Below are 13,518 nucleotides of genomic sequence, written 5' to 3' on the forward strand. Positions count from 1 at the left end.
ATTGAGTGTTTTGGTCGAAAAATTATTCAAGATTACCTTAGCATGGGTTCCCTTTCATTGTTCGATTCCGGGGAATGAGAAAGCGGACTCGCTAGCTAAGGTGGGCGCTTTAGAAGGCACACTTTTTAAAAGGCAAATTGCTTATAATGAATTTTTCCACATTCCTCGTCAGTACACGCTCGTAAGTTGGCAGCGCATGTGGAGTGGAGATGAGTTCGGTCGTTGGTTACACACGATTATACCTAAGGTCTCGACGAGTGCATGGTTCAAGGGATTGAATGTAGGGCGTGATTTCATTCGCGTGATATCTCGGCTTATGTCCAATCACTACAACCTAAACGCGCATCTCTATCGCATTGGGCTCGCAGCAAACAATCTTTGTGATTGTGGCGATGGCTACCACGACATCGAGCATGTGGTCTGGTCGTGTATCCGGTTCCACGCTGCTCGCTCTCAGCTCTCTAGAGCACTGAGAGCACAAGGCATACAATCGGATATCCCCGTCCGGGATATCTTAGGTAGCCGTGATCCTGATCTTCTGCTTCATCTATACCTGTTCCTCAGAAACGCCGATGTCAACGTTTAATTATGATTCCTTCGTTGTGTCCCCGTTTCATATCCCTCCTATCCGATCGAAAAACTTTTACTTAGTCGCGGCAATACATACACACACTCTTTACAGATACACGGGTCAAAAGTTGTGCAGTCCACTGAACATTCAACAAGAGTCAAAGGTTGTACCGCTCATGACTACTCTACACGAACTGATTATTGCGCCGGCTAGTGACCATTCTATCCTGGATTCCTCGAGTCGAGAAAGATGCACCACGCTAGATATGGGTTACAGACTAGGGGGGCGTTGCTGATTAATGGTCAGCTGCATCCCAATAGGAAGTATCCCGTGTCGGGCACACGTACAGAGCATTGGAGACAACAACATCCCAATTACGAAAACACTTGTAATACTAACCTCGAGCCAACCGCGAGTAATCGGTTACATAATACTAACATAGATAATAATAAAAATTGTCAAAGTATTGGACTCCCGGCCCCGTGAGGCTAACGCCATATGAGCCTTGATAAAAATATATATTTTGGGAAAAAAAAACACGCTGAGCCCCGGGTTGTTCGTGCTGCGCTTTCCATTCAGTCCGCATCAAGAGTATTTGCACAACATCAGTATCGGTCCCAAATATATTTATTGTATAGGAAGAAAATATTTAGAAAGTCGATCATGAATAGATTTACTCCCGCACAATCCCAGCGAGAGATGCAGATTTTAACGTAGAACTGCGTTTGACGGAAATGTATAGAGTGTAAAATGAAAATCTAAAGAGTGAGCGAAAATATGAAAGATTTTGAACCTTTATAACTAGACGAATTCTCGATAGATCTCAGAGATGTTTGCATCAATTGGTTGAAAATATTTCTACGCGTTCATCACATTTAAAAACACTTTTTTGTTGTAGAAACAAACAACAATCCCATGATCTGATAGGTCCAATCCATACTCCCCAAATTGTGTCGACGAAAACGAGCAACTAGCATAGCAGCGAGGTACAATTTTAATATACGGATATTCCATGCCAAACCGATATAGTGGTTCTCATAATTTCATGAAAAGTTGTAGTTTTGTTCCAAAAACAATATAATATTAGACCCGTTTTTTATTTTTTTCATTACGGTGCTTATTTCCATTTTAGGGTGGTCCAAAAATCTTTTTTTTTAATTTTTTTAAATGACTTTTTTCAAAAATGTGTTTTTTCGTTTTTAAGTTATGATTTTTCAAAGTTAACCGATGGCTCAAAAACACAAAATTTCACCTTTTTTCCAAAAAGAAAAAAATCATAACTTTTGCACCACTGTATCGATTCAAATGATCGACATATCAAATTAAAGACAATGAACTTCGTTTTAAACATAACATTCACATAACATTCGAAAATCAGATAGGTGTTTTTTTTTCGTTTTTGAGTTATGATTTTTCATAGGGGGTTGTCCACATACCACGTGGACAGAAAAAGCATGATTTTAGACACCCCCCTCCCCCTCCGTGGACAAGCGTGGACATTTCTTATACCCCTCCCCCTGTTGTCCACGTGGACATTCCTCCGGTTTTGAGCAAAAAATCAAGAAATTCTATTTTTTCGCTTAAATTTCATTTCAAGTTTGTTTCTATTTTCTATTCCATATGTTTAATGATAAAAATTATAGCCTTACCAATGGTAACGATTTGTCTTGAAATCTTCGATGTGTTTCAACATTGTCCGAGAGCTCATTATTTTCTTCCGAATTCCATCCACGTTATCTTCATATCCATTTTAAAATACCCTTTGTGAGCTTATTCTCGAGTATTTTTATTAAAGCTGGCTGGCTGTTTGAGTTTTCAAAAAATCAGACAATGAAATCAACCACTTTGTTTGAAAACAGAATTTTCTCGTCTAAACATCAATAACTTTCGCTTTTACAGGTTCGGTAGTGCCTGATGGCTATAATGAACCTAGTAAAACAAAACATCTGCATTATCATCGTGATCGATGATTCCGTTGACCTACAACCCTTAATTGTTAAATCATGCTGAATATTGTCCATAAAAATTCATGCCGAATCTAAGGAAAAAACCCAAAGCATATTTTTGTAGGCATACATCTTTTCGATCATAGATGCACCGTTTTTTCCTGAATATTTCAGCATCCTTCATGCAACTTGAGAATTCCATCCTCTCAGAACTTATGCTATACAGTATGTTGAAGTTCTTACAAGAATCTTAACAGTTAATAATATGAAGATGCAATGTCTGGTGTGTAAGGCGGGTGGAGTTTTAGAAGTGCCCTAGAAGCGTTCTGGATCGTTGATTTTCATACGTTCAGCTGCTAGCAGTACTTGTTGGAATTAATCGAAACTAGTTGAAGTAGTTGAGTTGGAATTCATCTAAACTAGCAGTAGGTATAAGCTCAGGATACAGATTTTCTTCCAGTCCTACCAGACCCAGCCATAACTTTCTTCAAGCGAAAACCTGCTACGGAGTTCTATTCACTTGCCAAGATTTTTTTTAACTCAACATCCTTGTAAATGATTTGCCCTTTACAATTCGCTACAAATATGTATTTTCGTCGCGTTTTTGAAACGAATCACAGATTGAGATAAGTCCCTTCAAGTGTTTTTCGGTAAAATAAACCCTTATTCCTGAATCCGGTCGAATTTGAAATTAGCACAATGTTGCGTTCTTTAAGAGGGTATTCTAGTCTAAAAATTTGAAAAAAAAAATCTTTTTTTTTTCTTCATATTTCTCTAATTCAGACATTTAAGGGTGCTCATACACTGTTTGACCGAAGCCAAATATTTGACTCTTTTTGACAGATAAAATTTGGTCAACGTGTACTGATCAAATATATTCTACACAAAACACGACAAGCAAATATTCAATTATTGGATGCCTAAAATATTTTTTCAGTCTATTCTTCGAACCTGTCGGTACATGGTTAGGTTACCTTGGATATTTCAGTTGATTTTTTTCCATGTTCGGTGTTTGATATTGTTTACTACTGTTTAAAATTCAAGAGTGGCAAACAAAATAGTGTTTGTACAAATATCAAATCAAACCTTATCTGTCAAAAAATATCAAATATTTGACCTCCGGGCAAACAGTGTACGGCCACCTTAAGAATATACCATAGAAGAGACTTTTTGAAAATCTCATTATTTACCAAGCTATAGCCATTTTAGTGATGCGATATCTTATCTAGTACGGCCATAACAATTAACTACAAACGCGTTTTTCTCGAAATATGTTTTTCAAACTGGTTTACACGATATCTCAAGTTCTACTTATCCGATCTATGTTTATATGAATACAATCTGTATGTATCTTTCTTGCAACTTGCACTGTGATCACGCGTATTCTAGAGCTTACCACTCAGAATGCATTCAAGGCGTGTTATTTGGCATAGAAATCTCAACTAAGTACTAATAAAAATGACGCAAGTAATACTACGATGAGACGGCGAAGTTCGTGCCATTGAAGAAGAAGAAGAAGAGAATGTATCTTTCTATCGCATGAACCTATAAAAAATCATAATTTCGTAACTTTACTATTTAAAAAAAACAAGAAACTTGAAAAAAAAAGTTTTTAACAGCATTTTTCCTTCAAATTTCCGCCATTTTATCAAAAAACACATTTTTGACTTGTCCGAGGTTCATACGATAGTGGCATCTTTACTGATTCAGAATCAGTTCAAATTTCCGCCATTTTATCAAAAAACACGTTTTTGACTTGTCCGAGGTTCATACGATAGTGGCATCTTTACTGATTCAGAATCTGTTCGATTTGTTTGTTTCAGAGATCCAGAAGTGCTGGAATCTTGTACGCCATGGCACAACTTTTTTTTGAAGCCCCTCACTCGATCAGCTTCTAATTATGGATATATATTTTTCCGTTCAATTTTTGTTTTATTGATATAACAAATAGTGATATAATGGATGGTAAAAATATTCTTTGTTTTACTTTTTCGGACCTCGAACAAACGTCCGAAATTCGTGTCTCTATCCCCCTTAATCTGATCGAATCAAATCCTATCGGAATGTACAAATATTGTAACCTTGAAATGCAGAATGCAAAAGTTTATTTCGTTCGGATTGCGATTTGTCAAATCCGATCGGGTTCCGTAATATGGGTTAATATGTAGTCCATGCATTGCCCCATGCCCTCTATTACCGGTTGGAATAAATTGGATCCTAGTTCATGTGCATTACCTTCAGAATATTCATTTCAGGAAAGAGGTTCAGTCATATGAAAAAATATGGATGTTTGACCGAGCAGCACTCTCAGGCAGTTCAGTATTTTTATTGATGAATACTGAGCACTCAGGGCGGGCGTGAAGTTCAAAAAATCGTGTATGTGGACAGCCCCTAGTTTGAATGTTTTGGTTGGGATAACTTTTTTATACCATTTGTTTATTTATTTAGGATCATTAGCATTGTATGGATGAATTGATCTTCGTTCGACCGTGAATCGATCTCCATCGCTGATGATTGTTGCATGGACGTAGTTATTCTTTAAAAAAAAACAGAGATGGTCAATTGAGGGTCCTGAGTTTTGAACTCACGGTGGATCGTTTATATCACTTGGTTGCGATAGCTTAATGGAAAGAAAATAGGAACAAGCAAAATCCATTTTTGACGTAGGAAAACGTCTTCCATTTCTATACTAAGGTTCAAACTTCAAGGTTTTGAAAACGAAAGCGCAACGCCAGAGAAAAATATCGTTAATAGCTCCTAAACAACTCAACGAAATGATATGATAAACACTTCATTCGAACGATAAAATGTCTACGCGTTCTATGCTTGTTACTTATTGATCAAAAATTTGTTTCAATAGCTCAAAAATTGCAAGCTATTGAAATCATAACAATCTAACTCATTGATGATGAATGCTTTTGTGATAATCAGAGTGTCTTCCCGAACACGGGCGCTAAATCAAGGCACCTGGAGGAAATGTCATAGCGGCCACGGTTGTGTTCCATTTACCCGAATACCATTCACCCGAAACACGTTTACCCGAAGCACATTTACCCGAATGTAACACATACCCGAATGATATTCACTCGAATGTAACAAATACCCGAATGCAACATATACCCGAATGCGACAAATACCCCAATAGGCATGCACCCCAATGCAACGTCTCTCCGATTGTAACAATTACCCGGATGCGACAGTTACCCGAATGCAACATTTACCCGAATGGAATGTTTACCCGAATGAAGAAGGAATAATTTCGACAAATAAGATTGCGAGTTTTGTCGAATCTCCTGTTACAAAGTTACGAAGTGAAATGAGGAAATTCAAAAAAGACGATGAAAACTTCGCTTTGTCTTTTTTAGAAATTAGTGTAGGCACAATTGACATGCCGTCGACAAATATGAACACCGATCAAAAATAAATATACAAATACTTCCTAATAATAAAATTTGCGTATTGTTCGAATATATTCTTCTTTCGGACAAGTCTCGCATTCGGGTAGATGTTACATTCGGGTAATTGTTACATTCGGGTAACTGTCGCATTTGGGTAAATATTACATTCGGGTAACTGTTACATTCGGGTAATTGTTGAATTCGGGTAAATGTCGCATTTGGGTAAGTGTCAGTTCGGGTAGAAGTTACATTCGGGTGAGTGGAGTTCGGGTGAATATCTTTCGGGTGAGTGGGTTTCGGGTAAATGTGATACAATCAGCGGCCACATACAAGCTTCGATTTCTTTTATTAGTTTGCACTAGTGGACAGAATGTATCAACGAACACTTCTTCAAAACTACGCAAAATCATCGTTTTTTTCAGGACCATCAATAATAGTTTTTTTCATTTATTCATTGAAAATTCATTCTGATGTAACTTCAAACAAATGATTACCAAGCCAGCGGTGGTCCTACGTCTACCTTACGCAGATATCGCAGATATAACCCACTTCTAGTTTTTTGCAAGCGTAATAAGTTTTAAAAAAAGATTATCTCAATGTCTTCAATTTGATATGTCGATCATCTGGATTTGGTTCAGTAGTACAAAAGTTATGATTTTTTGAAAAAAATGCGATTTTTGTGCGAAGTTTTTTGCTCTAGAATGAATTATCAGAGTACAGATGTAGGGGAACCGCGGGTAATACGGACAGTGGGGGTAATTTGGACAGGTAGTTGATTTGTATAGTTACATTTTGAATTTCAGATTTCTTCACCTTCTACATGTTATTCTATAATATTTAAGCCACCCTATGGCAATGAATACTTATCAAAAGTGAAAAATGGAAACAAAAACCGCAAATGGTACATGATTCCGCGTGTGGATGTCATTTTAGCTGCTTCGACATTAAGCATTTTGAGTGGTTTAATATCAAAATTCAAATATGCATGATATATCAAATATGCATGATATTAGGTATGTAAGGAAAAGTAAATTCATTTTTGAGTGGAAAAATTTAAATTATTGAAATAATTGTACTGGTAGGGTAAAATGGACAGTTTCCAGTGGGAGGGAGATGGACTGTGAAAAGTGTGTTTAATGTGGACTGTTTAGAAGCTGACTGGAACCAAAGCAAACTAGTAGAGGGTCTGTTCGTTTATACTGCTGAAAAGCATGATATCGCTTCTAGGTGGATTGAATCGATTTTTTCATCATTCAACAGACATTCGTGATGAGTTCAGACCTTAGTTGAATAAAATTATTCCTCTCACGATCGATAAACCTCTACGCTTCATATATTACAAACCTGTCCACATTACCTGCATCGAAAAAAAGCGTTGTACTTTTCGGTCTGTTTTAATTTCAGTAAAAACAACATTGAAAAACACTTTTTTGAAAAATATTTGGCCAATTAGGTAGAGAAGCAGTATATTGAATTGCAAGAAACTGCATCAATGTTTTGGGAAACATGAGTTTCCAAAGATATAATTGAAGTTCTTCTTAACATGTCCGCTTTACCCTCACCTCCCCTATAAAGCAAGCCCAGTGCAGTGTTTGCACCGACGCGCAAAAGCAAAAGCAAACCGGAAAATAAATTGTTGGGTTAGGGTCACCAACTCTAATTGAGCACCACGTTTTTAGTATGTGAGCTTTAAGCTGCAAATAATTATTTATTTTAGCATAGCCATAACATTATTTTGTTCCCCTAAACTTACAAATTTGGTGTAAGAAACTTCTGGAAGTGGTATGGCTTAAATTACCCTTTTAACTGCGCTGACTACAATGCTAGTTTCTAGAATGCAGCTAAGTTAGTTACGCAATTTTCGTACTATTCAATTGGTACTTACAATAACTAGTTCTATATTTAGGTTTTATAATTGCACGGTAGAATAAGTTTTAGATTTAGGAACTTAGGAAAATATATAAATAATTAGAATAAGAATAAATGTCGTACTGGTACACTCAAAGCCTTCTGATCATTTTTTAATAATTCTTTTGTTCCATCCTTTTATGACCCAGTAGCGTTACATGCCATTCTTCTATCGCCATGTCACTTGTTGACAGCTGACGCCACGTCGTAGCGTGAAGCGTTGCTGCGATGAGGGGTCTCGTCGTAACATACTCCCGCCCGTAAACCTCGGTGAGAGGCCACAACTCTAGGAGCATCGGCAGCAGGTTTACTGTTCAACTCGACGTCCAAAACAGCTAATTTCACTACTGGTCTGCGTAAGACCCCCGACGATGTCCGCACCAGCGCTTGCCGCACTCTACCGTCTCGTCCTGGGAAAACTCGCTCAATTCTTCCTCGTATCCACTGGTTCCTCGCCGCCCCGTCAACTACCAGTACTAAGTCACCGGTCTCTAGATTCTTCACGTCCTCGAACCACTTGCATCTCCGTGTGATCATCGGGAGATATTCCTTGAGCCATCTGCGCCAGAGTTCATCCGTGATGTATCTGGCCAATTTCCAGCTGCTTCGTAGTGTGCATCGGTTGTCCATCTGTTCAGTAGGCAGGAACTTTGTCCCAGAAGAATTTCCCAACAAAAAATGGTTGGGAGTCAGGGCCTCCTGATCCGCGGATTCCAACGGAATGAAAGTAAGTGGTCTGGAGTTTATCATTCCTTCTGCCTCCAAGATGATCGTCTCGAATGTCTCATCATCTGGCTTCCGCAGGACGTTCAAAACTGATCCTATCGCCACCTTCACCGATCGAACGAGTCTCTCCCACGCTCCACCCATGTGTGGAGCAGCTGGGGGGATGAACTTCCAGGTGGTGCTTGTTGTAGTGAACTTCTCAGATAGAGCTTTGTTACTTGCTTCCCTATGTGCTTTCAGTTCATTGCTGGTACCTTGGAAGCAGGTGGCATTATCAGTCCAAAATTCTCTGGGAAGGCCTCTGCGTGCGACGAAGCGTTGTACTGCCATAATACAAGATTCGGTGCTTAGCGAGTGCACAATCTCCATATGTATCGCTCTAATCGTCAGGCATGTGAAGAGAGCCACCCAGCGTTTTACGTTGCTCCTGCCAACCTTCACAAGCATCGGACCGAAATAGTCCAACCCGGTGAACGTAAAGGGTTGAGTGAATGCTGTCAGACGCATCTCGGGAAGCGGAGCCATCGCTGGAGATCTTGGCATCGCCTTGGTTACCCTGCAGAAAGTACATGAGCGTTCAACTTTATCCAACAGTCGTCTTAGGGCAGGTATTTCGAAGCGCTGGCGGATTTCATTGAAGATGGTCTCTCGGTTGGCATGACGGAAGCGGCGATGATACCAGTCTACAATTAGGAAAGTTATTAAATGTTGGTTGGGAAGAATGATCGGAAACTTAGCTTCGGTCGGTGCATACGGTGCAGCACCAATTCGACCACGGCTACGCAGAACGCCGTTCTCATCCAGGAATGGACACTTGGTGTAGATAGGGCTGGATTTGTCTACGGTGACGTGGTGATTCTCTGGTGACCCTTGAGTCTTGACGAGGTTGTTGATTTCGTCCGTGTAATACACGGTTTGAGCGGTTTTCAGCAGTTCTTCCTCGGCCCGTCGAAGTTCTTCGCTGGTAAGGTTTCCGAGTTCAAGTTTATCCTTCGATCGACACCTGCGAAAATTTTCGATGCCTCGGAAAACATATGCGGCTACTCTATGCATTTTGGTCCATCTATTGAACCTCTCGAATACCATGTTCGGAGCGAAGTGGGTGGCGTGGAAACGAGTTGGCCGAAGCTCTTCTTCTGTTGGGACGATTGTTCGCTGCTTAGGCCAACGTTCTTCTGGTTCGTAGAGGAAGGCCGGTCCCTAGAACCAGGGGTTGTCGATTGTCACAGGCATACCATTCCTCCACTTGGTGGCAAAATCCGCAATGTTTTGCTTGGATGGCACCCACCGCCATTCTGACTGTTGCGTAGAAGAGAGAATCTCTCCTATTCGAACGGCTACGAATTTGTGGTAGCGCCGATGATCGGTGGAGCGTACCCACGCTAGAACGGTACTGGCATCACTCCAGCAGAACCGTCGACTTACTGTGTACGTGTGCTGTTTTTGAACAGTTTCCATAAATCGAGCGCCCAAAACTGCTGCCTTTAGTTCGAGTCGAGGTATGGAGAGCGTCTTCAGCGGTGCTACTTTTGTTTTGGCACCGACGAGTTTCACCTGTGTTGTGTCTTCGTTTTCCAAGCGAAAGTATACCACGCAAGAATATGCGGATTCGCTTGCATCCACGAATAGGTGGATTTGTAAATGAGAGTAGTCCTTCGTTGAGCGGAAGTAGCATCGTGGTATGCGGAGTGAGTCTAATTGTTGGAGTAAAGCCACCCATTGTCGCCAGCGTTCGTTGAGATCGTGTGGGAATTCTTGGTCCCACTCTATCCCTGCTGCCCATAATTCTTGGATAAATATTTTGCCGTGAATGAGTAGGAAAGCGATGAGACCTAGCGGATCAAATAGGCTCATGACCACTCTGGCTACCTCGCGTTTGGTTGGGATGTGACCATTTTCCAAAATGTGCCGTAGATCCTCTCGCGTACCGAAGGCGTAGATGAACACGTCATCATGCGGAATCCACTTCATCCCTAGCACCGACTCGCATTTCCCATCACGTTCCAAATGTAGGTTTTTGGGTTCTTTCTCCGTAATTGTTTCTCCTATTCCTTGCAGAACTTCAGGTTCGTTGGATAAGAAGCTGCGAAGAGTGAAACCTCCTCTGGAGTGTACAAGTTTCACTTCATTCGCCACCGCAATCGCTTCGTCGGTGGTCTCGAAGCTGTCCAAGTAGTCATCAACATAATGTTTGTTCTTGATGGCTACTGCGGCTCTCGGATACTCACTGGCGAACTCATCTGCGTTGAAATTTTTGACGTACTGCGCTGACGCCGGGGAGCAGGATGATCCAAATGTGGCTACGTCCATGACGTAAACTTGAGGTTGATCTACTGGTCGATTTCGGAATATGAAGCGTTGTGATTGACAATCAGGAGAACGAATTTTAATCTGGTGGAACATTTCCATGACGTCACCACTTACAGCCACAGGGTATTGGCGGAACTGACATAAGACCATTGCAAGTGGCGCCAGTAGGTCAGGTCCCTTCAGGAGTCGGGAGTTGAATGAGACTCCACCCACTTTAGCTGCCGCATCCCAGATTAGGCGTACTTTACCGGGCTTCCGAGGGTTTGTCACGACGCCTAGAGGAAGATACCACACACGGTTAGCCTCAACAGAAGTCAATTCGGCCAAGCTCGCTCGATGTGCATATCCTTTGCTTTCGTAATCCAAGATCTGTTCATGTACGCGCTCCTTCAGTTCTGGATCTCGTTGAAGACGACGTTCTAGAGACTCCAGACGACGGACGGCCATGGGGTAACTGTCTGGAAAGTTTGGTTCATCAGTACTCCATAGCAGACCGGTTTCGAATTTCGATCCATCTGCTGTGCGTCGTGTTGTCTCTCGTAGCAGTTGTATTGCACGTTGCTCGTCCTTCGACTCATGAACTTGATGCGCCTCAGCAACTCCAGCATCCTCCAGTGTGAAGTAGTCTCGAAGCTGTTGGTTCAACTCACGATCACGATCCGAGACTGTTCCAACGTGGAACCCGATAATCATCGAATTCGTTGCTTGATTTGGAACATACCCATAAATGCTCCACCCCAATCGACATTTCGCTCCAATAGGATGGGAGGGTCCTCCTTCACGTAGTTTCAGAGGCACGCATAACCTCAAGTTATCTAGACCAATCAATAATTTGGGCTCGACCAACTCATAGTCACTAAGCGGGAGCCCACGCAAATGAGGAAAACGATTTGCTAGGTCCTGATACTTTATACTTTGCGTAGGAAGCACGAGACGACTCACCGTACGAACATTGGAAAGGGTGTATCGGGAGCTAATATTTTTACCGGAGATGTCGAGCTGCACGCATTGTGATTTTGGCTCGACTCGTGTAACATTTCCCGTCCACTTCAAAGTAAGTGCTTCTGTCTTCCCATTGACACACAGTTCTTTCGCAACGGTTTCGTCCAGTAGAGTATACGACGAACCCTCGTCAATAAAGGCAAATATAATTTGCGAGGAATTGTTGCCATATAAAATGACAGGAAGAATGCGGAAGAGTGGCCACTGGGATTCACCGGAAGTAACGTGGCTGGATGAAACGTTTATTTGCTCGAAAGAAGATGACGAGTGTAAAAGTGTATGATGCTTCTGACGGCATCCGTCAACCTCGCACCCTTTCCAAGAACGACAAGGCCACTTGCCGTGATTATTCAGGCATGTTCTGCAGAGGGCCTTCTGCTTAACTAACTTCCAGCGTTCATCTACACTGGCACCATTGAACTGATGGCACTCAGACACACGATGGCCCGCACGACCACACGAGAGGCATACCTTGCCGGGTTTCGTGCTAGCTGGAGTGCTGCTGGACGTAGACGCTGGAGTTTTCTCTGCAAGATGAGCTTGAATTATACCAGTATTTCCACCCTTCGGTTTGATGGTTCTGCTTTCATAATTTGTGGTGTGTTTCTGAACGCTGAATCCCGGCACGGTGTAGGAAACTTCGCTTGCTGCTGTCACCAAACCCGACATGAATTTCCCGAAGGTGTCGAGTGTTACGGGTTGACGATGGGTTTTGTAGACTGCCCAATCGAGTCGTAATGAGCCTGGCAGTTTTTCCACTAACTCCTGAAGGAGTACCGGATTCGTTAGATGATTAAACTGCTGCGCTGCTTTGAGATGGTCAACCAAATTCTGCACTGCTATGCCGAAATGCATAACAGTCTCCAACCGATCGTGTCTGGGTGCCGGAACTTGTTGGATTTTATTCATCATCGATCTGATGAGAAGATCCGGTCTCCCGAAGAGCGTACGCAGGGTCTGAATGACGTGCGGTACACTAGCTGGCAGGAGCAATCGGCTTTTCACCGATTCGAAAGCGTTCCCTTTTAAACACCGCTGAAGTCGAACGAGATTTTCTGCGTCCGAGTAACCGCAGGTGGTTGTTGACTGTTCGAAGTTACTAATAAAAATGGGCCAATCCTCTGGGTTTCCGCAGAAAACAGGCAGGTCCTTTCCTAGTACCTGTCTCGCAGCGATTTGAGTTTGCGATAGTGTTCGAATCGAGGTAACAGGAACTGTCGACGCCGGTTGCGGTGTTGGAACCGGGTTACTCAGTTGAACTGGTGCAGTAGAGGGTACTCCGATTGGAACAGATGGGTTGGGCAATGAAGCGAGAAGACTCTGTAGAGGACCTACGACCGGAGGTGAAGGGGGTGGCACCTGTGGTAACGACATGTCCGGAAGCGTTGGTTGAATAGGATTCTGAGGAACTACCGTTAGCGGATGTTCTGGGTCTTCAGGATTCGGGTTTGTAAGGGGTATGTTTGAATTCCCTTGTACATTTCCATCTGATCTTCCAGGGTTTTGACCGTCTAGCCAGTCTTTCACCTTCTGGTCGGAATTTACGACCGATCCACTTCTACTGCTCGCTTCTGCCATCTGCCGAATGATACTCTGCCGCTTCTCAAAGGATTCTTTTTTTATCTGCTGCTGCTTACGCTTCATCTCCAACTCCTCT

At 42.0% G+C, this 13,518-nt stretch overlaps 2 protein-coding genes across 10 annotated transcripts in view; both read right to left on the bottom strand.

Annotated features, from left to right (window-relative positions):
* LOC129767952 (rho guanine nucleotide exchange factor 11) overlaps positions 1 to 13,518 on the bottom strand; it is a 286,719-nt gene that overhangs the window by 211,447 nt on the left and 61,754 nt on the right. The gene's annotated exons all lie outside the window — the stretch shown is intronic.
* Positions 7,570 to 11,475, bottom strand: LOC129767955 (uncharacterized). Its single transcript, XM_055769277.1, has 2 exons — positions 7,801 to 11,475; positions 7,570 to 7,745 (listed from the first exon to the last, which is right to left on the bottom strand). The coding sequence occupies exon 1, from the start codon at positions 9,633 to 9,635 to the stop codon at positions 8,004 to 8,006; it is 1,632 nt and encodes a 543-aa protein (XP_055625252.1). The 5' UTR covers positions 9,636 to 11,475; the 3' UTR covers positions 7,570 to 7,745; positions 7,801 to 8,003.

Source organism: Toxorhynchites rutilus, chromosome 2 (genome assembly GCF_029784135.1).
Source record: "Toxorhynchites rutilus septentrionalis strain SRP chromosome 2, ASM2978413v1, whole genome shotgun sequence".
NCBI lineage: Eukaryota > Metazoa > Arthropoda > Insecta > Diptera > Culicidae > Toxorhynchites > Toxorhynchites rutilus.

What these genes read in the sequence shown, in the direction of transcription:
- LOC129767955 (XM_055769277.1), bottom strand. Translation starts at nt 9,635, where the DNA reads ATGGTATTCGAGAGGTTCAATAGATGGACCAAAATGCATAGAGTAGCC.